General features: G+C 42.7%; 2 protein-coding genes across 3 annotated transcripts in view; both read left to right on the top strand.

The window, feature by feature from the left end:
- slco3a1a (solute carrier organic anion transporter family member 3A1a) overlaps positions 1 to 7,843 on the top strand; it is a 36,762-nt gene extending 28,919 nt beyond the window's left edge. Inside the window, exons 3-10 of the mRNA XM_053885235.1 lie at positions 2,559 to 2,657; positions 2,869 to 3,144; positions 3,604 to 3,768; positions 3,831 to 4,029; positions 5,479 to 5,647; positions 5,866 to 6,038; positions 6,114 to 6,178; positions 6,961 to 7,843. Coding sequence (XP_053741210.1) covers positions 2,559 to 2,657; positions 2,869 to 3,144; positions 3,604 to 3,768; positions 3,831 to 4,029; positions 5,479 to 5,647; positions 5,866 to 6,038; positions 6,114 to 6,178; positions 6,961 to 7,313 — 1,499 coding nt within the window. The 3' untranslated portion in view covers positions 7,314 to 7,843. The remainder of the gene's footprint in view (positions 1 to 2,558; positions 2,658 to 2,868; positions 3,145 to 3,603; positions 3,769 to 3,830; positions 4,030 to 5,478; positions 5,648 to 5,865; positions 6,039 to 6,113; positions 6,179 to 6,960) is intronic.
- Positions 7,844 to 10,517: 2,674 nt separating this feature from the next.
- On the top strand, positions 10,518 to 27,181 carry st8sia2 (ST8 alpha-N-acetyl-neuraminide alpha-2,8-sialyltransferase 2). 2 transcript variants are annotated; one of them, XM_053886649.1, is made up of 5 exons: positions 10,518 to 12,840; positions 16,275 to 16,409; positions 16,472 to 16,729; positions 18,932 to 19,225; positions 24,642 to 27,181. In XM_053886649.1, exons 1-5 carry the CDS (start codon positions 12,740 to 12,742, stop codon positions 24,922 to 24,924), a joined length of 1,071 nt encoding a protein of 356 aa, XP_053742624.1. In that variant the 5' UTR covers positions 10,518 to 12,739; the 3' UTR covers positions 24,925 to 27,181. The 2 variants fall into 2 exon arrangements, with proteins under 2 accessions (XP_053742624.1, XP_053742625.1); XM_053886650.1 differs by lacking the exon at positions 10,518 to 12,840 and adding an exon at positions 14,414 to 14,521.
- The last annotated feature ends 638 nt before the right edge of the window (positions 27,182 to 27,819 follow it).

The following is a 27,819-nucleotide window of genomic DNA, read 5'->3' as shown; positions in this document are numbered from 1 at the left end:
AACGTGCTTCGCCGGACTTCAGTAGCTGCTTCTGTTTGTCACTTTCCGTCTGGGAGAAGGGACGCTGGCTTCTCTTTCGGTCCCTAAACAAATTAGACGGAGACACAAACAGCGGGGCAGGACCTTGTTATTGAATTACATCGGACATGCTCCCCCGGGAGTTCAATTCACAGGATGCTAAAGGACTCGGTCGAACGGCTGCAGGAAGAAACCAGCGTGTTCTTTGCTTATCTGGATTTTTGAGGCCGTTGGGAACAACAAAATTAAAAACATTACTCACACCGTGGTCACGCCGATGACTTTACACAGATGAAATAAAGCGTTTTATACCCCCCAGAACTGCCTGTTTGAAGCGGGGACGTCAAATTATGCTGAATAAAACGGCCATTGTCGACATGTTGTTAAAGAGATTACAGCTCAAGCGTGTTTATAAGCGTGAAGCTAGCTCACGTCACATGTCTTGCTAACTAAAGAAAAAAGCTACTTCCTGTTTCAGTAGTTGTTTTCCATGGTAAATAACTTATTTCTGGTCTCGGAGAGGAGAGACCGCTTTGGACCTAAAATGTTGCAGATTGGAGAAGAGGAAAGTGGTGAGGCTCACGGATGTGAGGAACGAAAATAGATGGCGCTATTGCAGGTGTCCAGGATCATTTAAGGTGGAGGACTTGTTGTGGCAACCCGGACCAGATGTTGCATCCCTAGTAATCCCAGCTGCAGGAGCTGGTTCTAGAAAAGCAAGTACCTGCGCAGCAACTGAACTTACAAGCCAAGTTGTCAGTAAATGTTTGGGAATGATGAAGTCTGCAAATAATAATTTCAATGTGGAACACATGTTCGAGCGACGCAAGCAACAAATATTAGATGTTTGAGTTGTGTCTTCTGGTGAGGCAACTATCTGACACGAGAGTTGACAACTGTGTGAGCAGCACTGGCTGGAAAACCACACTGCGCAAGGATCGGGCCATTGGCCTCAAAAAGAATGAGAATTATCTGGATGGATGGATGGTGTTTTAGCCGTGTTTAGTGCCATCTGATGGAAGTCTGTGCACCTACACCTACTGCTGTTTCATTTTCATGAGATAGTGTTTGAATCACAATTATAAATTGCTTTCTACGATGTGTTCAGGCTCATGTCCTTCTACATTCTGGAGAGGAAAAGAATGTTCTGGTCTTTACCCTGAAGATACCAGCCTGCTTGTATTGACTTTTTTTATCCCCACTGTGGGATAAATCTAATGTAAACCATTTCCATTCTGAGCTTATGTTTTTTAAAGAAGGAAATTGAATTTGGAAAAAAAGATTTTGAAACCAGGTTACTGCAGAATTAAAATGTTATTTTTGAAATAATTAAGTTTTAAAACTTTACTGATTTACTGATTTGAGAAAACAATTTTATGATTTTTTTTTTTTTTAAGTTTGGTGATCCTTTTAAACTGAAGAATTGTCGTTCTCATTGCAACCACCAGAGGTCAGCACACACTCCATCCTCTGACTCTGAATTCTGAGTCTAAGACAGTTGTGTTGAAGCTACACACACCACACACCACAGGCAGGTTCAGTCACATGACACCTTCTGTGGCCACTAAACGGATCGATTGTAAGTGCAATCGCAGGAAGTCGCCTGCTATTAGGTCACCGTCTCGAAAAGGAAGTGGTTGCGACCTGCGACTCTTCCGTCACATCTGTAGTGTGACACCCTCCAACTTAGGTCTCCGGCAGACACTGGATCTGTTTGCCATTTTCTTTATGTGTGGAATAACGTGTGTGAGGTCTTGTTTATACGGACCTGTAGATGATTTCCTTCCTGTGTGGGGGGTCGGAGATGGTGCCTCCAGTCTCGGTGTGGAGCTCACAAGTCACACTGTCCTGCATCTCTTGAGCTGGCTGATGTTTAGCTAGCCACAGTCAATGTTATTTTTAATATCCCATCCGTGCTTCCCATCTTAAACATCAACAATATGTGGACAAAAATGTTATGGTTTATTTACACTGTAAAAACAAATAAATCACAACATAAAATTTGTGAAATACAGTGTCTTTCGATTGCATTAACTCAAATAGCCCTGTGTTCTTTGTCTGTTTACTGTTCTTCCAAGTGTTCTTCTTGTGTGACATGTTCATAAAGTCATAATCAAAAGCTCATGTTATTTATTTGTCCATTTCTAATTCATGGAATTAATATTTAACAAGTATGTTTTGTTGAGTTTGCTGGAGTTTAGCAAATTTTAATTGTAGTTGTAGCCATGTGAACTAACTCAGTTCAGTTGTTTTTAAAAAGATCTCTTTATTTTTGCAATAGTTGTTCAAAAAACTAACACATGATGAGCGTCTTAGCTTAGTGACCCCAGTCAGTGTTGACCATGCATAGTTGCAACACAGAGTTAAGAATTTATATTTATTTATAAGTTATTTAAACTTTGATTCTGTAAACGCGTTGTACGTCTTTCGAGTGTTAGCATTTAGCTGCTGCTCTATAAGTCCTGCTATTTTCATGTGACCTTCTAAAATGTGGAATTGTACGATGTGAAGTTAAGGATTGTGACTCATTGTTCTTGCAGGGATTCTGTTTTCCACGCTGGTGTTTGGCCCGGCCTGTGGCTTCATCCTGGGCTCCCTCTGCACCAAGTTCTACGTGGATGCCATCTTCATTGACACCAGTGAGCGGATTATTCACTTTTTATCTTTGCCATTTTTGCTTTATTATTGGATTATTAAGTTCATTTAAGTAATTTTTTCTTACTTTTGCTGTTTAGAGTACTAGCACAAGTCGTAGTACTGAAGTAAATCTGAGTTGAATTTACTCATCAGTTTAACATCAAAAAAAGAGAATAAACAGTCTGGTGGACCAACACTCTCCTCGCTCCTCAGGTAAACTGGCCATCACCCCGGACGACCCGCGGTGGATCGGGGCCTGGTGGGCCGGCTTCCTCCTGTGCGGTGCCTTACTCTTCTGCTCGGCTCTCTTCATGTTTGGGTTCCCTCAGTCGCTGCCCCTGAAGGAGAGAGAGGAGGGGCCCGAGAGCGAGCAGGTCATGCTGCCTCCCAATGCTCTCAGCCCGGACTCAGAGTCGACCAAACCCAGCAACGGCGCCCTGCTCAGCCATGAGCCTCTCAACAGCGCCACCTGCTGTGAACAACTGAGAGGTGCGCGTCAGCGTCCCTCAGATAGAAAATAGATTCACAAGTGTTTTGTTATTCTCCTCACCATTATCTTTTGAAATGTAGCTGTCATTCAAAGCAAAATATATTGTAGGATGTTTATTTTCTTTATTTATTTATCTGCCAAGTTTTTTGACAAGACAAGATGCATATTTAGGAGGAATACACTTTAACTAGCTGTCAGCTGGAATATTTTAGATAAGTAAAATAAGTGAGTTATTCAGCCAGACATACGAATTGAAAAAAAAAATACACTGAAATATAAATCATATTGACGTCTTTATTGTCTCATGCAAAGGATAAGAAACGGAAACGAAATGGAATTAGAGATAAATATAACAATGTATTTTATGAGCACCTTGCAATGCAGTTAGTGAATTAACTGTGTATATTAGATTAGAACTGCTTGTCATGATTGTGGTTGTATCCTCTTTCCTCCCTCAGTGATCCCCAAAGTGACCAAGCACCTTCTCTCCAACCCGGTGTTCACCTGCATCATCCTGGCGGCCTGCATGGAGATCGCCGTGGTGGCCGGATTCGCGGCATTCCTGGGGAAGTACCTGGAGCAGCAGTTCAACCTGACCACCACCTCAGCCAACCAGCTCTTAGGTTCGTCTCCCAGACCGAGTGCGACTCCGCACCCGGGACTCACCATCAAACCTGCCTTTCAGGCATGACGGCCATTCCCTGCGCCTGCCTGGGCATCTTCATGGGAGGCTTGCTGGTGAAGAAGCTGAACCTGTCGGCACTGGGGGCCATCCGCATGGCCATGCTGGTCAACCTGATCTCCACCGCCTGCTACGTCTCCTTCCTCTTCCTGGGTTGTGATACGGGTCCAGTCGCTGGAGTCACCGTCCCATATGCAAACAGGTTAGAGACCTCTACACAGAGTCACATCCATAAGTGCTCTCTGCTGACACCTATTGTACAAAAAATGCAGTGCAAGTGCAAGAAATATTAATATTTTATTGAAAACTTTTGCATCCTAAGTAGACACATTGGTGTTATTACAGTTCTGATGGAATTATTTTACTCATAATCCGAGCGGTCTGACATATATACTGGCATTTGGAAAGTCATTACTTGTCAATAACCGTCATGGAAGACTGAAAAATTTCCACTCCCTTGGTGACCTCTTCCGCTTTTACAGTAGCCGTTCTGCGTTCGCCAAAAAGCGACACGCTAAAATAAATGTATTGATATGAGTGGTTGATGGTGAAGCAGGGAGAGGTGCTGACCCACTTTTCATCCAGGTCAACTGCACAAAATGAAACGCTTCAATAGATATCTGAAACTCGCTGGGTTTATTTTCTGAATTGAAATACGTTTGCATTATGAGTCTTTTAATATCCCTACAAGTGTCATCCTGCTGTTTTTGGAGAGGATTTAGATTGATTTCTGCTCGGAACTGAGATCAGACTGGAGAAGCCGACCGTTTTTGCCAGGTGTTTTACCATATTTATTTATAAAGCACTTGAAAAACAACAACACAAGATCGTCTCTTAGTGCTGTGCAGACTGTAAAATTAGGATAACACAAACATTGAAAATAATAAATACATAGAATTAAGACATGAAAGGCAGCAGAACTGTTAAGACAAAAAACTGCGCAGATAAAATGACTAACACGATCAGCTGTGTGGTTGTACCTGTATGAAAGCCAAGCAAGTGAAAGCTAGCTAGAGCTCACCACATGGGAAACCAGTGCTAATATAGTTTCTATTATCAAAGACTGGAGCTATTAGCTAACAGCGCACCTGGAACCCCAGACTCTGGACATGTAGTTGATGAGAAGAGGAGCAGCCTGTCAGGTTATAAGGCAACATTCCGGGCCCTGTTCAGGTGTCCATCCCACCTCTGATACCACCTGCTGTTTTACCCCTCCTACGCTCCTGTAACCAGTAGTGTGTGTGTCATTATTGAGAGTTGACAGGACATATACAGGGGTTTCAGAAGGTAGCAATCTGACCCCAGTCCTGTAGGCAGCTCATCACATGTTCAGAAAGCCCATGATGAGAGGACCACTTCAACAAATGCAACATCAGCAGCAGCACTTCCAGATTCTGCCTGACTTCCAAATGTCCTTGTGTGTGTGTGTGTGTGTGGTGTGTGTCACCTTCAGTCTGAGTGATGGATTTGAAATGTTGAGCAGATATTTGGCAGAGCAGTTTGGCAACTGAAAATAGAAGTGACCTCATTGGAATGTGCAAATATGTGTGGAGGAGTGTGACCTCCAAAGATTTGCTGTGCAGCCTGAGAGAGTCTTTTTTTGTGTGTGTGTGTGTGGTCGGTGCTGAGTCTCCTCCATGTCTCTGCCCAGCACACTGCGTGTGGGTGAGGTACCAGAAGCCAAGTGCATCAGCCACTGCAACTGCTCCACCTCCTCCATCAGCCCGGTCTGTGGCTCCAACGGGGTCACCTACCTGTCGGCCTGCTTCGCCGGCTGCACTCGCTCCAACAGCGTCCAGACCTCGACAGGCATCATCCAGGTCAGTCTCATGTTCACCGCCGCCTATTTAAATGTGTGGGAAACACTGCCCTCTGTGGGACATTTGTCTATTTTCTGGATTATCCACACAAAGCGAGGCATCTCTAGATGTTCCTGAGCCAGAGTGGAGATGCACTCCATCCATCTGGACCAGAACACATGTTGCATTGAAGCAAGACACAGTACTTCATAATCATGAGAGCTGCTCTGCCTCTGCAGAATCTGACTGGGTGCAGCTGCATATCACCGGACATGGAGTCCGCCAAGGCTGACCCGGGAAAGTGCCCCACTCCAGGCTGCCAGGAGGCTTTCCTCATCTTCCTGTGTGTGATCTGCGCCTGCAGCCTGGTGGGCGCCATGGCCCAGACCCCCTCCGTCATCATCCTGATCAGGTGGGTTGGAGGTGGAGCCGGCCAGTGACTTTGTTGATGGATGCTAGAGTGTAAACATGTGTGTTACTGCCTCAGGACTGTGAGCCCGGAGCTGAAATCCTACGCCCTCGGAGTTTTGTTCCTGCTGCTGCGACTCTTAGGTGAGTCTCCATGTTCACATTCAATGACTTGGAATGGAATATGTACAGTGGTACCTCGGTTCTCGACCACAATCCGTTCCAGGTGGCCGTTCGAGAAGCGATTTGTTCGAAATGTCGATCGATTTTTCCCATTATATTAGGCTTTTGTAGGAGTGAATGTGGAGTGTCTGCTGCAGGTGCGCTGTTCCTCTATGTGTGTGGCCGCTGCATGTGGGAGGGGTTGCCGAGTGAGTGACGTCTCTCCAGAAGTGAAGAGGTGCCTGGTGCGTGTCCAGCTCTGAATGTGTGCTTCTGTGCAGTTTGGCTGTGACAAAGTCACCTCAGTATGAAGAAAAAACAGTCAGTAAATATAGCTAACGGGACACGTCTGCATACAGAGGCTGCGTTATACAATAACAAAACAAACAATAACAAAGCGCGTCGTGGGTCAGCTGATCAGTCCGCGCACGCTATGTTTTTTCCGGCTTTTTCCGGGGGCGTTCGAGTTCTGGATTGTCGTTCGAAATCCGAAGCCAAAAAAATCTCAAAACTTTTGTTCGAACTCCGATTTGTTCAAAGTCCTGGACGTTCGAAAACCGAGGTATAGACATGTACTATACTATATATTTTTGTTTTGTATTTTGCATTTTTTGTTTTTTTTTGTGATGGTCTGCCACCACTAGATGGCACCGTGAATGCTCCCAGCATTCGGAGATTATAACTGTTATCTAGCAAAGTGATTTGACTTCCAAAGATGTTTTATTTGACTCACCACTTGAGGCCACTGAACTCTCCCCCCCCAGGCTTCATCCCGCCGCCACTGATCTTCGGCGCGGGCATCGATTCCACTTGCCTTTTCTGGAGTTCGGACTGCGGCGATAAAGGCGCCTGCCTGCTCTACGACAACGTGAAGTACCGCCACCTCTACGTGAGCCTGGCCATCATCCTGAAGGGTGTGGCCTTTCTCCTCTACACCACCACGTGGTACTGTTTACGCCGGAACTACCAGAAGTACATCAAAAGCCAGGAGGGTCAGATGACACAGACTGAGTTCTTCCCCTCACTGACGGACGGGCCCAAGCTCGCCGGCAGAACCAAGTTTATTTATAACCTAGAGGACCACGAGTTTTGCGAAAACATGGAGTCTGTTTTATAGGACAGAGACAAGACTTTTCTCAAAGGGTCCATCGTAGTCAGTGGGCTCCTCGAGTCAGTAGGAGACCAAAACGTTGAGGTCTAGATGGAGGCGTTACTATAGTTGCCATATTTTTATTTTGATTTTTTTAGGTCTGTCGTGTGAGATGACCTGTCAGTCAGTGCACTGTGTGTTCTGTCTCTCTCTGAACATTGAAAAGTCGGCGTGGTTCTCCTTTATTTATTTCAATGTTGCCTCAAAATACAATGAGCGCTGAAGCAACACGACGAGAACCCACCCGGCTTGGTTACTTTAGTGGCCTATTAGAAGCTTTAAGGAAAACAGGATTGTGGTTTTGTTCTGTTGAGTTGGTGTCGCCGGATCCTAGACGATGCTTAGACTAGACCCAAGTCTGTTAGCTGCGGTTCATATCTGTCTTTTCTAGTCTTTGTTTTTCAGCCTGTTTTGTCTTAACAAGGGAAAAAGATATCGTTTGAGCAGAGGTATATTTTTGTGTTTTGACAGTCCAATAAAAAAGATTTGGAGTAATATATCGGTGTCGTAAGGCCCAGAATGTTTTATTAGATGAGAAGATTTGGGTAAAAAATTCATGTCAATGTTTGGGTTTGGGAGGATTGTTTGCAGTGAGACTAGCGTGCAGCATTACCGGGGCTAGTCCCAGACACGTGTCTGTGTGTCTTCAAGGTCAGACAAATGTATTTCAGTTCGAGATCACATGGTCTCCAGCAGTTACAGTTCGTCCCCTTTTCTTACACTTTTTGTATCGCGACATATCATTTATTTTATTCTGGAAATAAATTATTTTTCAGAAAACTGCGCTGTTTCACGTTTGTTGCACCAGAAGAAAGGTCAGAGTTCTCGCCGCCTCATCATGCAAATACAGTCAAAGCAGATGCAGTCTGCTTGATATGGAAATCACAGCTTCTCAATTTGCATCAAACGTCCATAAATGTGCCGACGGCGTCTCAACAAAGGCTGTCAAATAAACCAGGCTGCACTGCGGTGGGGTTCAGTGTGGCTTACAGGAAGTACATCTACTGGAGGTGCTCAAGTTTCCTCCCACAACCCGAGAAAAAAATGATGCTGGATGTAACTTTTGATTAATGATATTTATTTTAAATTACTTAAGTCAACTCCTGCTTGAAGCACGTCACGGAATGTACGTCCTCTTTGTGAGGCTTTCTCCAGTTTCCTCCCACTGTCCAAAAACTAAGGTGACTCCAAATTGACCGCCGATGTGAGTGAGTGTATGGATGCTCGTCTGGCCCCTGGACCCCAGCTCAGATGAACTGATATTGAATAGTCAGAACTGGTGTCAAACTCCAGGCTTGGGGACCTAAAATGGTCCACCTAGTACTTTTGTATGGCCCGCAAGAGCTTTGAATAGCTATTGTTGGCTGAATATTAATATATAATCTGAAATTTAAAAGCAGATCAATTACAGTGCTTATTGAGACTAACAAATACCGACAATTAATATGGAAGGAGGATGGAGCATGTTATGAGGCTGAGTTGGTGGTGAAAATGAAGTAAAATGGAGACTATCCAGCCTCCTGTGGTTGAGTTTGGCTCCTCAGTGTTTAGCGTGTAGGGTCACCCTAGCTAGCCAGGTCCTCTGATGTCGACAGTATTTCGGGTCATGGTTCGTCAGTAATTTTTTTTCATGGTTCTTTGAAAGTAGACGTGGCCAAAGGTCAGTTAGGGGTCCACATGTGGCCCTTGTGTTTATGTGGCCCCGTGAGAAGAAGAAATTGTGCTTTAATTGCCATTTGAATTCAAAGTATTACTCCTTAACTTTTTTGTAGGTATTTATTTATTTATGTCTTATTTTCTTACATTGCAATTAATATTTATGTCAAAGATGTTTTTTAAAATTATTTCGCTCATTTTAACAGCATTTCTTGCCTCTCAATATAAACGATGCAAAAAACCCCCACTATTTTTAAAAGTGCTCCATATTTCTGTAGCAAATACTTTATTATTTATAGAGACTTTTTATATGGAACGCATTCACAAATATATTATTTTCTCCAATATGTTAGCAGCAAAATTTAAAGTTAATTTCAAATCTTATAGTTGTTTTCCTATGGCTAACAATCACAGTGTGCAGTGCAGACCACCCATGTTTTCAACTGGCTTGACAGTGGTCTTTTATTTAAATGTGGGGTCTCTGACTCCAAAACTCTGGTAGGATTCTGTGATAAATGTAATGTTGAATGTGACGCAGGCCATTGTCTGTTTGTTCTGTTCAGCAGTTCAGAGTTTCTCACATCCTGAATACAGGATTAAGTTAGATTATTAAGTGAATGAATAATTTTTCCAGTTAATGAGGTGGAACTACTGCGGGTTTTTTGTTGAACGGAACCTGTTTCTGTATGAAGGTCACTTGACTCTGAAAAAAAAAATAGTATTCAATTAAATATGAATCAACTGGTGCATGAAACAGTCTTTTCCCAATTGCAAAATACAACTGCATTAATCTTAAATAGTTGTCAGACAGTGAAGTAACCCTTTGTCTTTGGTCTTGAAATGTCTGGAATCAGAGCAAGCTTTCCAGTATCCTGGGTGCTGACTGGCTGCGTCGACTGTCTCAGAACTCTGTGTTCTGTCTTGCTCATCTTCATGTGGTCTCTTCGCCGTTTTGCTCAAGTGACAACTGAACATTTCAGGACCTCAGCTCTGTTTTAAACTGTCCGGAACAGTGAAATCTGGGCGTCCATAGTGACACGGCGAAGCTGAAACCTTGCAGGATTAAAGCAAGTGTGTAACTAAACCCTTTCTTTAGTACACAACATCTGTTTTCAGTGCTTCCCCCGGAGGCCCGGTTTGTCAGAGTGTGCTCGCAGACACAACTTTCCTCATTAATTCTCAGTAGAGCCGTTTGGTTCTGTTGATAATCCGTCATCTGTGGACCACCGAGGCTGCTGATGAGGGAGCGAATAATGATTCTGGAACCAAGCGTGGTTCGCCTGCCATTTTGACCAAAAATAAAAATAAAAAAGCTTGGTTTTTTATCTGCTGCTGTCAGCAAATCCAGCTTTTAAACCCTCCAACTCGGGAAGCCGATGTTCGCAGTGAAACCCAATGAACTAGGATCATTTTTGGCTGCTGCTTTTGATGGAGTTTTTCATGAGGAAGGTGCGGGAAATGCAAATGAACCTCAGGAATATTAGGTCTGTGTTGTGTCGCAGGTGCTGCCTCCAGTATTTATGGCTCAGGAGCAGAGTGGACATCAGCATCAGTTTCCATCAGCAGTTCCCTGATATGACAGCAGGAGAATCTGCTGCCTCCAGTTAAGGCTGAAAGAACAATTCCTCACTTGCTTCTAAGTGCCTATTATTTCAGGGAATCATTTACAGCATATTCCAGCGTTCATTCAAAAGAACAAAAACCTGCTTCAGAGCCAAGGGAGACCTCTGTTCTTCCATCCTGCTTTCAGCAGAAATCCACAACGCCCTGATTCTGAGTCGGTGATGAATTTTCCTAATCATATAGAGCACTCATCCCCATGAGTTGTTCCAAGGTCGGACTCCATCCCCGAAGGTCATCCTGTCTTGAATGTGTCAGAGAGCGATTGGGAATGTTCGCGGACCTTTTCAAAATGTCCTCAATCCCACAGCTATTTGTCACCATATTGCTCTGCCACAGAGCTATAAAAAGATGCTCTAGTTAGCTGAAATGGGGCCACATGTGGTTCATGGAAGCTTAACCCCAATTTCATCAGAAAGTAGAGTGAAAAACATGGCATTTCAGGAGTGTCAGCCAAACTCTTGAAGGTGACCACAGAGACTTTGATGTCTCCTGTATGAATGAGCAGGAGGGACGACACATGGAGGTCTTCTTTAAGTCACACCTCTTCATGTCTTCATCCACCACAGCATGAACCACTTGTCTTCCTCCTCTTCCATTTCCAGCTGTCCAAACCATCTACAAACTTCTCATGATTTGTCCCTATGATATACTGTTCGCTCATCTTCTCAGTTCCAGTCGCCCCATTGTCAATCTCATCCTCGTTATTGTCCGTATCCTTGGCGTAAACGTCTTCGAGGTTTAGAGCGTTACAAAGAAAATAAATATTTTAAAATAATAATCTTACTAATTATTACTTGTTTTACTGTCCTCATATGTTCACACATTTCAGATAATAAAAGTAATCATTCACTACTTAAAGCCATTTCGATTTAAATAAATAAAACACGGAATAAAAACTTAAAATAAGGAATAATAATTTATTTATTTATTTATTTTAGATTTTTTTTTCCACATTACAGGACCCTTATAGTCGATGTTACAAAAGCTGAGTTGAAGAAGAAAAAAAAATGAAATAAAAATAAATAAGGGTGAAATTAAATAGTAATATATAATACAAGCATTATCGAAATAGACCCCCCCCAAAAAAACCCACACATTTTATTTTCTTCATTAAAAAAATGAATAAAAACGGGGTGACAATATACAAATTAGGGAACAAAATTGTTGAACTCGAGACCAAAAAACTAAAATGAGGAAGCAGATTCGCCACCTTCAGACTATAAATTAATAAATAATTATTTAAAAAGTAAATTGACAAATAAAACACTGAGTAGATGTTTTTTTTTTTTTTTTTGTCTTCAGCAATATTACGTTTTTTTTAAAATCGATAATATTTTGATAGTTTTATTTGTGGTTATTTAAAGAGGTTTCCGTTTCCAAGACCTCGATAGTAGAAGTTAAAAACAATATGGTTACCCAAAAAGTGACTTCAACAAAAAATGTAAAACAATAAGAAGAAGAAGAAGAAGAAGAAGAAGAAGAAGAAGAATATGAAATACAGCCATCAGAAAAATAGAAAACAAATGGAAACTGAAAACGTGTCAAAATTAATTTAAATTAGAAAAAGGAAAAAAACAACCTATAGGTGGGAGGGAGAAAAATCTATAACGGGGGTTTTAATGATTAAACAAGAAAAACAGGGTCGCAGAAATAAAAATAAATTAATTAAATTAAATAACAGAAGATGAATTCAACTGTTAAAAGAAATCTTTTGATCACATCGACGTTAGAAAAAAAAAAAATCAGGGAATGAAAAAGAGAAGATGAGCTCCCCCACCCTCCGGCTCCGGGACTCTCGCACCCCCTCACCTGGAGGAGCAGCAGGCGCTTGTGGATTCTGTCCCTTTAACACCGAGTAGTGGAGTCCGCCGCCGCTGCCGCTGCTGCTGCTGCTGCCCGCATGGCTGGGTGACCGGGCTCCCAAAGTTTGACTGGGGAATCCTGGGAGCAGCGAGCGGAGCCGCGGCTCCTCTCTGCCGGGAAACACGAGCTCGGAACCGGAGGCGGGACGGACGCCGGTCCGGTGCAGGAGCTGCCCACTCGGGCGAGCGGAACAAAGGCAGCGATGACGGCGCGGATGACGGGAGCGTGAATGAAAGAGAAGCCAGGGAAACATGCCGCTGCTGCCCCGAACGCTGCTGCTGTTCGCCTCCGTCACCTTGCTGGTTCTGGTTCTGATCATTGACGACATCGTGGAAGTGGAGGAGGAACCCGCGTGAGTACCACATCGAGACCTGCCTTTGTGTTTGACAGTCGAATGGAAAAGTTGGGGCTCGGCAGCAGCTGCTGCCCCGGAGTCCTCGCAGGGGGGTTCGGCAGCGGGATACATTTCCACTTCAAGTGTGTGACATTTGAAACCATTGAATTCTCTTCTCCTGCATCCCACATCTCCCTCTCGCGCCAGTGTTGCATTCATGGTCTTTTTCATTCACTCAGTGTCAAAGGAAATCCGTCCAAAAAAAACAAGCTTTTTAAAACACCAGCCTTCACCCGCGTCTGTCTGAGTGAACCTGTCTCTCCTGCAGTTACCCAGATGCGCCTCCAGTCGTCATGAGAACATATTGGCCTGTGATTCCTTTTGGGGAAAGAAAAAAAAAAACCCAAACCAATTGCAAATGCACTTGACTGACTCAGAACACGGTGGAGCAGCGGTCAGCGCTGCACTCACCTCTGGGTTGGAGGCCACTTGATGGCTCTGAATGGTCTGTTGGTGTGTGGCTCGGTGTCGGCCCTCTGAGGTCCTGCCTCTCACCCTGTGAAGCCGGGACTGACACCCTGAAACCACACCCCACCCATAGTGTCCGAGCTACTTCAGAACTGCCTCACAGTACTGAACTACTCGCCCCCTTTCATTGAAAACCGGAGCAAAAAGAGATAAACACTTTTGTTGGGTTGTGTCTCGCCGACACGCAATGTTATTTACGTTGAGATTTATAGTTCCGCTCCTGTGGTACGTGTCCAAACCGTGACGTCACATACGGCAGTTGTAATTTGAATTCATGAGTACCGGTAAATGAAACTCAAACAAAGTCTATTGCACTTTCTACCTCGCGTGAAACGTTTCTGTTAGCATGTTAGCCAAGCAGACAAGCACGTGATTGGCTGACTTGTATCGCGTCTTTTGTCAAAACAGGAAGTAGCCCAGGCTCGTCGATCCATTTCGCTATAAATGAGTAGACCTATCTTCCGTGATGCGTAGTAGCGTTATAAAGAAGTCAATCTCGATTTGTGTGTAGTAGCCTCTACCTGTCAGCCGTCAGGACGTGTTAGCCGTCAGACCAGGAAGAAGAAGGCTGAGCTTAGTTCTGTCCTGTCCTCATGACACTTTGGATGGTCAACACCTGACAGTGATATTAGTGAGCAGACTCAAGGAGAACAAAGTCCCAATCTACATTGTCAGGCAGCAAACAAGTGTCTTGCTCTCTGCCTGACAATGTAGATTTGGAACGTGGGGGCCGACTTGGGCCCTGCGACTGGACATTGTCCGGTGTTCCAGGGGACCCTCAGGAATTACTGGAACCAACAAACAAAGTCTCTCAGAAGAAGAAGCTTGGATCAGAAATAGAGACCAAGAGTCAACAGTTGGATCAGTGCGGGGCAAAGCTTCATGATGGGTGGAGACTAAATCCCCCACGACTCGGCGGAAGAGCTGGTGAAGTTGGAGATGACACAAAGGCGAAGTTAAGAGTCTTCTTTAGATGGACTCATGACACTCGAGTGCGAAAAAACTTGTAGTTTGGGTCGCAAATATCCAGGTGGTTTGCCACAGTGAGAACCAAACTCACGGTGCCAAGTAGAAGTTAGGTCTTCCTGAAGACCCCCAGAAGGACTGGGCCCAACATGAGGACTCTCAGGCTCAAGGCAGTTTTTGGATTTGGATATACCCCAAATCAAAGGTAGGCTGGTGGAGTCGTCATGTTCGTCACCAGCAGAGGCAGAAATACTTCGCAAAGAAGGACGATTGAGCCTTTGGTTACATTTAAAAGTCAAATTGTAATCCAAAAGTAGAACATGTTAGCTGCTGTCAGCGCAGTCTAGGGTGTCCAGTGCTAGCTAGCACAGCAAAGCTAAATATGCCACTAAAATGTTAGTTCATGTGTCAGTTATTTGTTGCAGTATATGACTAAAATGCTGCAGTACAAAGCGAAACCATAAATGTTGGCAGCAGTCATGGTAAGTAGAGAATTATTAGCTGCCTCATTCCCGCAAGCTAATAAAGCCATCTTCAAGTATATTGCTGCTTCCCCTGAGAGTCTCCTGTGTTTCCGACATAAACATGATTTCCTCTAGCTGTTCCAGCGTAGAAATATCAAAGCGTTATTGACTCTGTTCCCCCTCATTTTGGATGAAGGTCACTTCCCGTGCTCACATTTACTCTGATCTTCTCCGTGTCAGAGCACATGTTACAAAGAGACGCACTTCCTGTATAACTGTGCCACCTCTCTCCTCATTGCATCAGGAAACGCGCAGTAAAAATACCCGCACGCAGGGATTTCTCCTTCAATTGATCTCAAAAGGGAGGAAACGCGTGTTTGTTAATATGCTGAGAATTATTTGGCGTCTAACAGATATTAGCTTCTACTCAAGGAAATCCCTTTAGCTCAACTAGCGTGGCGTTTTTATCCTTTTGTTCGGCAGGAAAGACTCTTTTCTGTGTGTGAGACAAAAGCTTTGTGGGCTGATGTATTGATCCGGTCACTTCTGATCTGAGTGATCACGCTTGAGAGGCAAACCACCTCTCTGTTCTGAGAGCTGCCGTTTCCTCCGAGCGAGTCTTTTCTGGGGTCTGCTACAGCTGTTTCAAGCCTGCTTTTCAAAATCCTTTAGGTTCTTCACTTGAATTTTCTAAAACGTTGCAAACTTTCAACATTCAAATGTGTCTTATGATCTATTTTGTTATTGTATATTATTATTATTATTATTATTTTATTATAGATTTATGATATGATTTTCTTTCATTGTGTTGCTAACAATGTCTGTCTCATTGACTTTTTTTTTTCACTTTATGCAGTTCATATTTTGGATATCTGCTTCTGTTCACCTCCATAATACTTTATATATAAAATAATAATGTGCATATATACTATGTACAATAATACTACTATGTACAATAATACTTCAATAAATGTAGTGGCTTATTTCGGTCATATATATATATATTTTTTTTTTTAATTTTTTTTATCATCACTGTTATGTTTATTTTTGGATATATAAGTAATGATACTTTCAATTGCTACTGACAGATAAGACGTATGATTCAGGATAGATTACTTATTTATTGGTTGTCACAGTGGTGCATATTTCAAGATGGCGGCGCGGACACACGCAGCGGCTTCTCTCAGTCAGATATTTCATCCATGCTATATGTCTTGTACTGTAGCATATTTGACAATAAAGTTACCTACCTACCTACCTATTTGCATGAGAACATTTATTTGTCTGTCTTCCGGAGAATTCATCTGCAGGCGAACAAGAGAATTCCATAACTCAGATGGTCGTGTAAATCTGTTTGATGCTTAACCGCCTTGTGGTAAACAAAAATTGATCAACACATTTTCCACTGTCACACGTCCCATTGACTCGTTCATTTTCATTTCTAATTCACTTACACGCACTGATCTATTGTCTTTGTCTCCTCCGCGTCCCCAGAAAAGCTGCTGCTCACACGTATCCCCCGACTCTCACGAGGCTCACTAAAGAAGCTACGACTCATTCAAATTTTAAAAGCGCCAGTCTTTCATCTGGGAACTGGACCTTCAACAGGACCCTCTCCAACATCATCAGGTAGCACCCAGGCCACTAGAATGTTCCCTTGCAGCGGCATGACTCCCTGTTCTTGCCTCCAGGAAGAACATCCTGAGATTCCTGGACCCTGAGAGAGACATCTCCATCCTGAAGGGAACGCTCAAGCCAGGAGACATCGTCCACTATGTGTTCGACCGCCACAGCACCACCAACATCTCCCAGAACCTCTACCGCCTGTTGCCGGTCCAGTCTCCCATGAAGAACCAACACCACCGGAGCTGTGCCATCGTGGGCAACTCTGGAATCCTGCTGAACAGCTCCTGCGGTCCGGAAATCGACGCTCATGACTTCGTCTTCAGGTACTGTCACTACAAGCCGCTACTTTTTTCCAGTGGTCTAAACCAGGGCCTCCTAGAGGGCCGGTAGAATTTTTTTTCTTTTACACCTTTGGGCCATGACGGCCGCGAGACGCTCAGTTTTAATACATGAGCCACGTATGGTGGCAGCAGTGAGTCACTGAATTGACTTGTCAGCTGCAAATCTGTGATAGTTAACAATTATGCAGATGTTCTTGAAAAGAAAAAATTATGAAGAAAGTGATGGCGCCCCCTACAGTAAAAATTGTTCATGAACGCACCTGTTGAAGCAGTTTAGAAAATGTATTTAATAATGTAACATTTTGTGGCAATACTTTTACGCTTTACTTATATCTTCTTTGGAGTTTAAATAAAACATTGTTTTTATTCTGTGATATTTGGACATGGTTTTATTATATTTATTTTATTCAGGATTTTATTCAGTTTTTCCAAATTTCTCCACAGTTTGCATCAAGTGTATTTTTTCTTTTATAAATTTTATGAATATAACTTGCACCTGGTTCTGTTGCTGGTTGGACTTTTAAATATGGTTATTGATCACAAATAAAATCAAGAGTCATGAATCAGTTCTATTGAATGGGCCCCAGGTCCATTTGTTCTGGGAAAAGTGGGCCCCGAGATCAAAAAGGTTAAGAACCCCTGAACTAGACCCTGCGATGCAGCTAATATATGGGTTTCTACTGACTAAAGAGCATCAAGCTGCCAAAATACTGAGCATTGGAACTTTGGACATGCAGGCGAAAACAGCACAGTTTGAGCGCTTTAATGTCAATAAAAGATGTGAGGAGTTCATGATTCAAGTTCAGAACATTGTTTCATGAGTCAGTCTCCATGCTGGACCCCGTTTTCAAAACTAGTTTAGAAGTGATCCTCATGCATTTTTTAATCGGGTGCACCACTGACCTCTCTACGGTCCAGACAGCACCACTGCACCCACGGCCTAAAGACAGGTGCAGTTTTTGTGTAAACAAGATCTATTTTCCTCCTTAAATGTAGCGACTGCAGCTCTGGAATTCATAGCATATTTTTGCCGGGTATGTGCCACCTGTTTGCACCTGCTTGGTCTGCAGCGCGTCGCCTACCTTTTTAACTAACGTTTTAAGTCGTGTCGCTCAGCAGATGTCTATAATTCCATTTACTGCTCGACCGACTGCAGATGTTTTTTAATCAAGATGGAACCGAGCACTCAGAGGGAGAGTAATTAAACGCCTTGAACGATACAAGATATTGACATTTTGCTGCACAAGCAGAAACGTGTGCTTTTTGAAACAAAACCCAGCCTCTCTGGAGCCCTGCTCTGATTTACTGCAGGATGGCGGAGACGCAGGAAAATGAATCTGTCTGTGATGCAAGGTTTTCAGTCTCTAGATACAAACGCGGGTGAGATTTAGTTTCCACTGCAGTGTTGAAACGCTCCTCTTCACTCTCCTTCATGTTTGTCAATTACATCTAGTCGACTACACCATGGCTCGTTTGCTAACAGAAGCAGCTGCTCTACTCTGAGCTTCCCGTGGATGACTCAACTCAACCAACGGCTCGCTTCACCACTGAACAAGACAGAGCGTGTCTCCATGACAACCCACTGAGTTGCATTGGTTGCATTGGTTCATTTGTATGTACAAATGTTCCAATGATTTCACCATTCATTTCTATGACTTCAGGTCACATGACAGCTGTGGCAAAAAAAACAAGGACCTACTGAAAAATCCAACAAAAAAATACATCACAATATTCCATCAAATCACTGAAATAAATCAGTTGTACGTTGTCTATTGTGACAAAATGTGTTGTCCACATCTTTTCTGTGGTAAGACCTCAGCATCCGACGAGGATCTTGTCTGTTCTCCTGGTGTGGAAGCTGTGTTATTTTATTCTGTCTTTTGTTTTATAGACAAGTGACTGGTGGATTTTAATAATAAATAATAATAAAAAACATGAGACTAGCAGCAGTGTTGTTTTCAGATCAAAAATATTCACGATGATTGAGACGAAATGAAAAGTTCATGTGTATCCATTCTACTCACTCAGGTGGCAATTATTAACTGGTGATTAATCGTGATTTATTATAAACCTCTATTACGTTTTGCAGTCACATCCCACGCTCTAATGTTGTCTTCATTCCCTCAAACGTCCTGTCTTCTAACCTATCTTTGAGAGCTGACATGCTTCTGCTGCTGCTCTCAGGTGTAACCTGGCCCCGGTGGAGGACTTCTCCCAGGATGTGGGGCTGCGGACCAACTTGGTGACGATGAACCCCTCGGTGGTGCAGAGAGCCTTCCAGGATCTGGCCACCGACGAGTGGAGGGTTCGATTCCTGCAGCGCCTCCAGAGCCTGAGCGGCAGCGTGCTGTGGATCCCGGCCTTCATGGCCAAAGGCGGAGAGGAGCGTGTGGAGTGGGCTCTCCGCCTCATCCTGCTGCACACAGTCAACGTTCGCACCGCCTTCCCCTCGCTGCGCCTCCTCCACGCCGTCAGAGGGTAAGACGCAGCTCCCGCTGCGACGGATCTTTGAGAAACAGATGCTTAGCGGAGGGGTGGGCTCTGATCTGCTGCCAAGATGCTTATTTTAAGTATTCAGACCAGCAGGGGGTTCGCCCTTGTGGTAAAGACGGGCCACCTGCTGAGGCCGAATCCTGTTTTGGATAGTAGGTGGTAAGACACAGGCAGAAAGAGGTGATGGGTATTGTTCCTTAGACATGAAGATTTCTTCAGGTTGTTGGAGACAATGCCTCCAAACGATTTTTCATTAAGGAGAAATGAGAGTTATGATTTCCTCAGTGCGAAGATTTCCTCTACAAGCTGGAAGCTGATGTTGGATGAGCAGCTCCCCAATCGGTCCCACCAGCTTTATCACAGCAAGCAAAGCACGGCGGATTTTGGGAGCGGGCGGGACTTGGGTTGCAACCCATCTGTGCTTATTTGTAACGTGTAACTGAAGCATCTAAAAGCAAGACAAAACGTTATTTTGCTCCTGATTTCCAGACCTTCCAAAAGCAGGGGGTCACTTTTTTTTGTTGTTGTTTTTGTTTTTTTAACCTCATGATATAAGGGCAACAAATATTGAAAAAAAAGTAATTTATTTAAAAGTTCAAAGAGCCATAATGTGACTTTTTTGGGGACATAGTGTTCCAGTTTCATTTTATTTGTTTGTTTTTTTATTTATTTTTTATCTGTCGATCAGTGGAAAATATGCACTTTTTAATGAACTATTATTATGTTTCCTCATCTCTTCCACAATTTCTCAATCCTCCCAAAGGGCTCAATAAAGTTGTCTGTTTTCTCAACACAGAAAAGGAAGTTTAGAAGCCACTGGCTTGATTAAAGTAAGTTTTCCATTACTAAATGGGGGGAAAGTCTTCCCTTTTATAGTAAATCCAACTCAGTCTTGCAATGAAAAAAAGGCTCATTTTGCTACACAGCTACCAGGTGGATTGTTTCAGGAAACATCATATTTATGTTTAAAAAATATTGGAATTACTTTAGTTAGTTTATTCTCTCAAATGACTTGAATGTGTCAGTGGACGTGTTTGGTTGTATTGTGTTTACATAGTTTTTATTTCATTTTAAGGGGCCTACTATGTCTTTTTTTCATCTGGAGTAGCTTGGCATTTAAATAAATGAAATATCAAAACTATGACTATCAAAATGGCCGATGCTTTTTCAGCAGCGTAAATGAAACAAAACAAGGTCATGTAAATACTCAACTACATTAAAGTTAATATTTGATAATAAGTAGTAAAGTTGCAGCTGTAAAAGAAGCAAAACTAGAAAGGTCATGCTAAATTTAGTTGTCAGTTCACTGTGCTTCTTTTTTCCTTTTAATAAGCTTTTGGGCAGAGCAGCAATTACAGAAATGTCAGCTGTGTTGTCGCTGCCTCTGTTCGTTATCCGGCCACATCGTCCGTGTGTTCGGTTTCTGTTGGCTTGAAGTTGAAGCTCAACAAGGAGCCGAACAAACCACTGCATGAAACAAACCCTGCAGAGGCTTCTCAGGTTGCCAGGCAACCGGCAGAGACGCAGCACAGATGGACAGATAAACTGCTGCCCGCTGCATCTCCGAACAAGGCTGATCATTCTGTCCGGTAAATGCCGACTCCTTCACCTAGTTTAAAGCTCAAAACTGTTCAGTCACAGGGAAGTTTTGTTCGCTGTTTCTCTGTTCCTCTTCGCCCGTTCTTCATTACTGTTGACTTGATTTTTGGCCTGCTCAAGGACAAATGTTCTTTTGACACATCGGTTCTGTGAGGCTGAAACTTGGCTTCTGCAAGGTCGCCTCCAGTATTTACTTTTGTGAGTTATTGACGTGTCTAGTTTTTCAAGAACATCTGTAATTCAGCACATAAAAAGCAACAGTCTCAGTGAGAAGTGTAGCGTTGGTGATAGCTTCAAACAGCAACGGCCGTAGCAGCAATTGTTATACAGTGGTACCGGAATTTGAAGTTCGGAGTTTGAACAAAAATTTCGAGATTTTTTTGCTTTGGATTTCGTAGAGTGTCACAGGGGAGGTGCTCGCTCTCCACACCTCCGAGGCTGGAGCAACACTCCAGGGTTTGATGTCCCGTTGTGGGCTGGAGCTGGGACAGGGATGAGGCGAGTCTGGGACAGAGCGTGACTTGGTTTATGACTTTGTCACAGCCAAACTGCACAGAAGCGCACATTCAGAGCTGGACACGCACCGGGCACCTCTTCACTTCTGGAGAGACGTCACTCACTGGGCAACCCCTCCCACATGCAGCGGCCACACACATAGAGGAACAGCGCACCTGCAGCAGACACTCTACATTCACTCCTACAAAAGACTATTTTAAGGCTTGGAACGCATTATATCTTTTTCCATTCATCGATCAAAATCGATTCAGATTTCAAACAAATCGCTTCTTGAACGGCCGTCTGGAACGGATTGTGGTCGAGAACCGAGGCACCACTGTATAGATAAATAGATGCAACAGTAGCACCAGAAATAGCTTAGCATTAGCAGTACGTTCCACTTTCCCGGAAAATGATGTCCACAAAAAACTATTTTCACGCTTGACAATTGCATGCTCCATTAGAAAACCTGCCAGATGAAGGGGAAACACAAATTTGCAGGACGTGTTTGTTTCTTTTTACGCATTTCACTGATTCAAAACATCCCATTTCCAGTTTAGGTTCAGGGAAGCCATCTTGGATTGCATGTTCATGCTAATGCTGCGTTCAGTTACTACAGAAGTGGAGCTGAGAATGATATCAGAGCCGAGTTCAGTGTGTTTCAGTTAACAAAGTTGTTGCAGGTATCGTCCTTGCTAGCGATAGCCACTGTTAGCATGGTTCGCCTTGGAGTTCCCATATACAGCATGAACATTAAAATGACTCGACAGACACATTTTCATTTTCATTGTTTTGAGTTCCATAATACGAATAATTTACTTTCAAATCTTCAATGTAGCGCTACATGATGGGGGAATAAATGACAAAATGAGGTTTTGAGAAATACCGAAGTAAAAACAATTACAGAAATGAAAACGGAAAGAAAAACATAAAGAATACATTTTTGTATTTATTTATAGATGTATTTCCATGTAGTAATTTTATTTCTCATGTATTTTTGAATGAACATATTCATTATTTTCCTGTACTTAATTTTGTATTTTTGCATTTCCATTTTGCATTTATTTACATATTTCCACATTTCTGTCTTCGCTTGGTTGGAGGCAAAAAAGTCAAATTGGAAATTAACCAGATTAGCATTAGCAGATGGTGTTGAGGCAACAGTAGCTCATTTAGCTCCAGTGATCATACTCGGGTATTAATTTAGCTATTCCCTTTTTGTTCCAATGCATCCAGCTAATGTGACCAGTCAGGCGAAACAAGCAGCACCAGACTTGAGAGGTTTATCCGAGCTGTTGAAGTCGGTGATCTGGGGTGTTTTAAGCTCCTCATCCCAACATGCTGTTGGCAGTTTCCACCTTCACTGCTTCAGCCTGCAGGCGATTCTCCACGATGAGATGCGGAGGTCGTTCTATTTAAAGTCAACCGCGGCCACCAAGGACTAATACTGCAGGTTTAAAATTCAGCCGCAGCAGGTGATCAGCATTCTGCCCACCGCAGGGTCTCATTATCATGACGTCCACTCGCCGGGTAATCTGGTCCTGGATCTTGAGTTCAGCCTTATCGAGTTAATGACTGGTGCTGGAGGGGCGAATCGCTTTCACATGAGGACGTGGGACTGTGCAAGAGGATGGATGCGGTTCAATTCTGGAAACACAGCTAGGAAATGAACCGTCTCATTCATGAAAACAAATATGTAGATATAAAAAAATATGAATAATGTATTTTTTAGGAAAAAATATTATATATATAATATATTAAATATATAATATATATAAAATATATATATGTATATATATATATTTTTTTTAATATGATTTGTTATTCTTTTTATTCTAAATAATAATAATAATAATAATAATAATAAAGGTAAATGTCATTAAACAATAATCACAAATGTGACAGATCACACAAGAATGTCTTCAGGTGAGTTAAATGTGTACTAAATATTGCGATATTAAGAGGGCCATGAAATGGAGAACAATTTAAAATATTATTTTAGATGTTTTAATTATTATTTTTTTTAATTTATAAATGATGGAACTCCATTTAATACAATAAAATATGGGAGGAAAATATCATATTTCTAAAAATATTTTAGAAAGAAATTGAATTCCCGAAAGCTATTAATAGTCATGATGAAATGGACAATGCTTGTTTTAATAATGTAAAATATATTGTTTATAAATATAAGCGTATAAGGAAGTCCATGATGTCATTGCTTACATGATTCATCTGAAGTTCTTTTCCCAAGATATTCATTCTTTAAAATTTTCTAGCATTTATGATCCATAATAACAATAAAACGTGTGTAAACTGAAAAAGATCAGAATGTATATACCATCAAATAACATGTTTTAAGCTCAAAGTGTCATGGCCTAACTACTATTTTTGCTATTCTTCCTTTGGTTGATAATATTTTATTAAATTTTACTTAAATTTTCTTCTCTCTTTTATCTTTTTCCCACCATTCCAGTGTACATTGTGGCCCCTCCAGGAATTTAATTTCCGCTTCCAGTTTTATACAATCTTGCACTGTATAAAACACCAGGTCCATATCAATCAGGTCCAGAAGCAGAGAACTAAAGCAACGCGGATGAGGTTTTCTTTCCTGGACCTCACTGACCGATCACCCTGCTCATCTCCTATTCTCTTTGAGGTTCTGCAGACGTCTCATGGCTCGGGCTTTTAAACCCGATACCCTTCTGATGCGAGCCTGCTTCACTGAACTTGTCATTATCTGAGACACTCATCTATGTGAAGCAGGAAACTGCTGGACGCAGACGTCGACATGTGAAGGGCCAGAATTCTGAAAACTGTACAGAGAAACCTGAAATGAACGTGGCAAGCAGCACAATGTTGCGGTTTGCATTTTTCTAGGACTCGAAATCAATCTTTTTAAAACATTTCCAGCCACTGGAGCACTTTCAGATCAATAGAAGAAGACTTTGTTGTCGTGAAAAACGTGTCTTAACTTCTAAAAAAGTGGAGCTGGGACTGTTGCCCTGCTTCATTTCGACCTGTAATCATCACTCTGAGGTGGAAACAGGTTGAGTGAGCGAGCTGCCTGGTTGCTATGGCGATCAGAAGCTCACTGGAGTTTATAATGTTTATTTCTCTCGAGGGAAGGAACCGAACGACCTCGCTCATGACTCGCTTGTGCGTCTGGCACGTCTTCCCCGCGTCTCTTTTCTCTCGTCTCGTCTTGTCACGTAGCAATGTTTACAGTTTTGGGAGGTCGACTTGACATCAGCTCATTCGTGGTCTACATCTCCCTAAGCCACTTTCTTTGCTTCACCTCCCACAGATACTGGCTGACCAACAACGTCCACATCAAGCGCCCGACCACCGGCCTCCTCATGTACACACTGGCCACTCGCTTCTGCGAGGAGATCCATCTTTACGGCTTCTGGCCCTTTCAGCTGGACCCACGGGGCCAGCCGGTGAAGTACCACTACTACGACACACTGAAGTACGAGTACACGTCCAGCTCCAGCCCTCACACCATGCCTCTGGAGTTCAGGACGCTGAGGAGGCTGCACAGGCTGGGAGCGCTGCGGCTGCACACGGGGACCTGCCACTCTGAGTGACACCTCCTTCTGATGACACTTGAATGACACTGTTCCCAGGAATGACCTTTTCCTGTCCAGATGCACCTTTAAATACGTTATAGAATCATCTTTTGCGGAACTGTTTATACGCTTTGTTCCATTTTAACTAAAAAAAAAATTTATTTAATTTTCAATTTAATGTAAAAATTGTTATGCTGAGCTCAGCCGGTAGGGGGAGCTACTAGATAAAATAGCAGGATGGAAGTTTGGCGTATTTATTATGGTGTTTAAAGGCCGTTTTTCTGTTGACCAAGTGGTGCTCGAGGGTGTTTTGCTTTCATTAGGTTTCCAAATAAGTCTAATGGTATTTATTTCTGACGTTAAGGAGTGAATGTAAAACATAGAAACGTTTTTCTTTTAGAAAAATCGAATATAGTCATTGTTTAAAAATGTATTTTAAGGCTAATGTTCATTGAGACAAATCATTGTGACCACCTGTCTAACATTGAGCAGCTCACTTTTTTTGAAGGATGGTAAATATGGAGTTAAGTGTTTTTTTTTATTGTTTTGAAAATCCAAAAATGTCAAGCTCGACCAACGATTGTTTTATATTAATACCTGCAGCGTTTCTGCAGGGTGTTTTCTTATCCATTTTGAACACATTTACTTTCAATTTCACATTTTCTCTCTTCATCATTACATTTTTTATGCCTACTTGTAATTTTTAAAAACTTTTTCTTCTTTTGTTTTCTTTACCCATTTGTCTTGTTTGGACTCCCCCCACAGCCAGTCCTGCACCGGGATCTGCCTTGACCATCCTCTTTTCTCCTGACCCCACACTGTCTCTCCTCCCTCTCCCTCTGATATACTAGTTTCAGATCTTGTCCTGTCAAGTCTCTCTCCATGGTAACCTCAGTATTTTCATCTCTGACTCATCTCTGCCTTGTGAGTCACGAGTCAAACTCAAGGCACCAAGTTAATTCAGAGACAAGTCAGTATTGTGACCCACGAAGACTCCAGCGTGGAGGATTTGCCTGAAAATCCAGAGGCCCACCAACAAAGGAACCTCAGCCAAAGAGCGACTGTGCTCCCCAAAGTCCTGCAGAAAATCCCTTTTCATTTGTGAAATATTGTAGCGACTGACACTCTGCTATTTATTTGCAGAAACAAATTGCAGAAAATGTATTTCTTTACAAATATATCCAGAAATGGGTAGGCAGTATTACAAAAAATATATCAGGTGTATTTATGTATTTATTTATTTGAATTAACTTTAAATTTTATCTCTTATCTTTTGCATGATTTTATTCTATTTTGTTTTTATTCTATTCTAACTTTCTTTGCCTCAACTTCATAACTAACTCTGTTATCGGGGCCCACCACATCCTTCTGTCGTGCAGGTGTGTGGTCAAGTTCGAGGTTTAAAAACAACTCAAAGTTGCACATTTGACCAGCTCCTTCGCTGAGAGGAGCACAGCTGCAACTGAGGGACGAATCGGTGCATCAGCATAGATCTATAGTGTATAGAAACAATGTGACGGAATCTATGCGATAGCCTCTCATTGGTAGAGCGACAACGTGTTTGAATTGTTCGTGATTTCCGGACAAATTTGATGAAAGTGGATCATTTCCCGCAGGCACTGTAATGTGCCACGACACAACGGTTGAAAAACGCCGTTCGATCAAACGGAAATCTGAAATTGGAGCTCCAATTTAAAAAAATTCTTCAGCTCTTGACATTTGTGTGCAACATATGAAGTTTAACACCCTGCTCTACACCATCCAGCTCCCATCACTGTGCTGTCACACCTGTTCCACCCTGTCTGCACTCTCTTCTTCACCTCCCTGTGTCATTTTAAAACACTTACTTAATAACAGCGAGGTGGTCATAAAGTTATGGCTGCAGTAAACACAGTATAACATTACATAACATCACCTGAATCCTGTGCTTTGCAAACGTGTTTTAGATCGGAGACAGAGGAGCAGTTGTGGCGGTGCCAAAGGTATTTATGAACAGCGTTGTGCTTCCAATTCTTGATCTTATTTGTCTGGTTGCCTAAGGAGATGAATGCCCAACGAAGTGTAGCCGAAGGGAAGCGGCCGGACTGTGGCAGCTGGTCACATAAGGCTGTTTGCTCAGCCAGAACAAACATGTCTCCAAGATATAACCGGCTGCTCCGGAAAGTGTCGTCAGAACGTAGCACTGGTTCGAAGCCCCTCGAGAAAATCCGACACTGCAGTATTTGTGCCTAAATGACTTGTGCACTGAAGGGTCTGCGAATGTTTCCTCCTGTGTTTTCTGATGTCAAACAGTCTGTATTTGTTTGGTTCAATAAAAGTATTTTGTCACGAGTCATGTGACGGGCCGCTGACTTGGATCTGGGCCTTATTAAGTCGCGGAGGAAGACAAGAATAGACATGAAAGTTGGGTTTGACGTCAGCACGACCAATAAACTTGGTGCTTTTTCTGAGGGCTTATCTAGTGCTGCGGGTGAGGGGTGTGCTGGCACTGACTCTGTTTATGATTAACCTCAATAGCTGACCTGGACCGTCCATCATCGGTGTTCTATAGAGTCTGTGGGGAACCCAACTGTCTTGGTGAAGACAGAGCTGAGCCAGAAGCTTTGAATTTACAGGTCAATCTATGCTCCACCTTATAACTGTGAAAGCTACTAGTGACCCCCCACAGGGTCTCTGGACTTGGCATGCAGGAGAGGCTCAGAGTAGTGTTTTAGTGTGAAGAGAACTGAGATTCAGTCAGGAAGCCACCGGACATTTTGGAAAGGCTTGTGTGGTTGTGCAACAATATACTTACCCCAGCATGAGACAGTTTTCAGCATCATCACTGACCTTTATGAAGGACTTTTGTCACTTAAATTTATTTATTTACGGTGAAAAAAATAAAAAAATAAAACATATATATATATATATATA

The sequence above is a fragment of the Synchiropus splendidus genome, chromosome 14, assembly GCF_027744825.2.
Source record: "Synchiropus splendidus isolate RoL2022-P1 chromosome 14, RoL_Sspl_1.0, whole genome shotgun sequence".
Classification (NCBI taxonomy): Eukaryota; Metazoa; Chordata; class Actinopteri; order Syngnathiformes; family Callionymidae; genus Synchiropus; species Synchiropus splendidus.
This window is presented reverse-complemented; position numbering and strand designations above follow the sequence as displayed.

Coding starts and splice junctions, on each gene's coding strand:
- st8sia2 (XM_053886649.1), top strand. CDS start 12,740: ATGCCGCTGCTGCCCCGAACGCTGCTGCTGTTCGCCTCCGTCACCTTG. Junction 16,410..16,471: donor ACCCTCTCCAACATCATCAG/GTAGCACCCAGG, acceptor TCTTGCCTCCAG/GAAGAACATCCTGAGATTCC. Junction 19,226..24,641: donor CTCCTCCACGCCGTCAGAGG/GTAAGACGCAGC, acceptor CACCTCCCACAG/ATACTGGCTGACCAACAACG.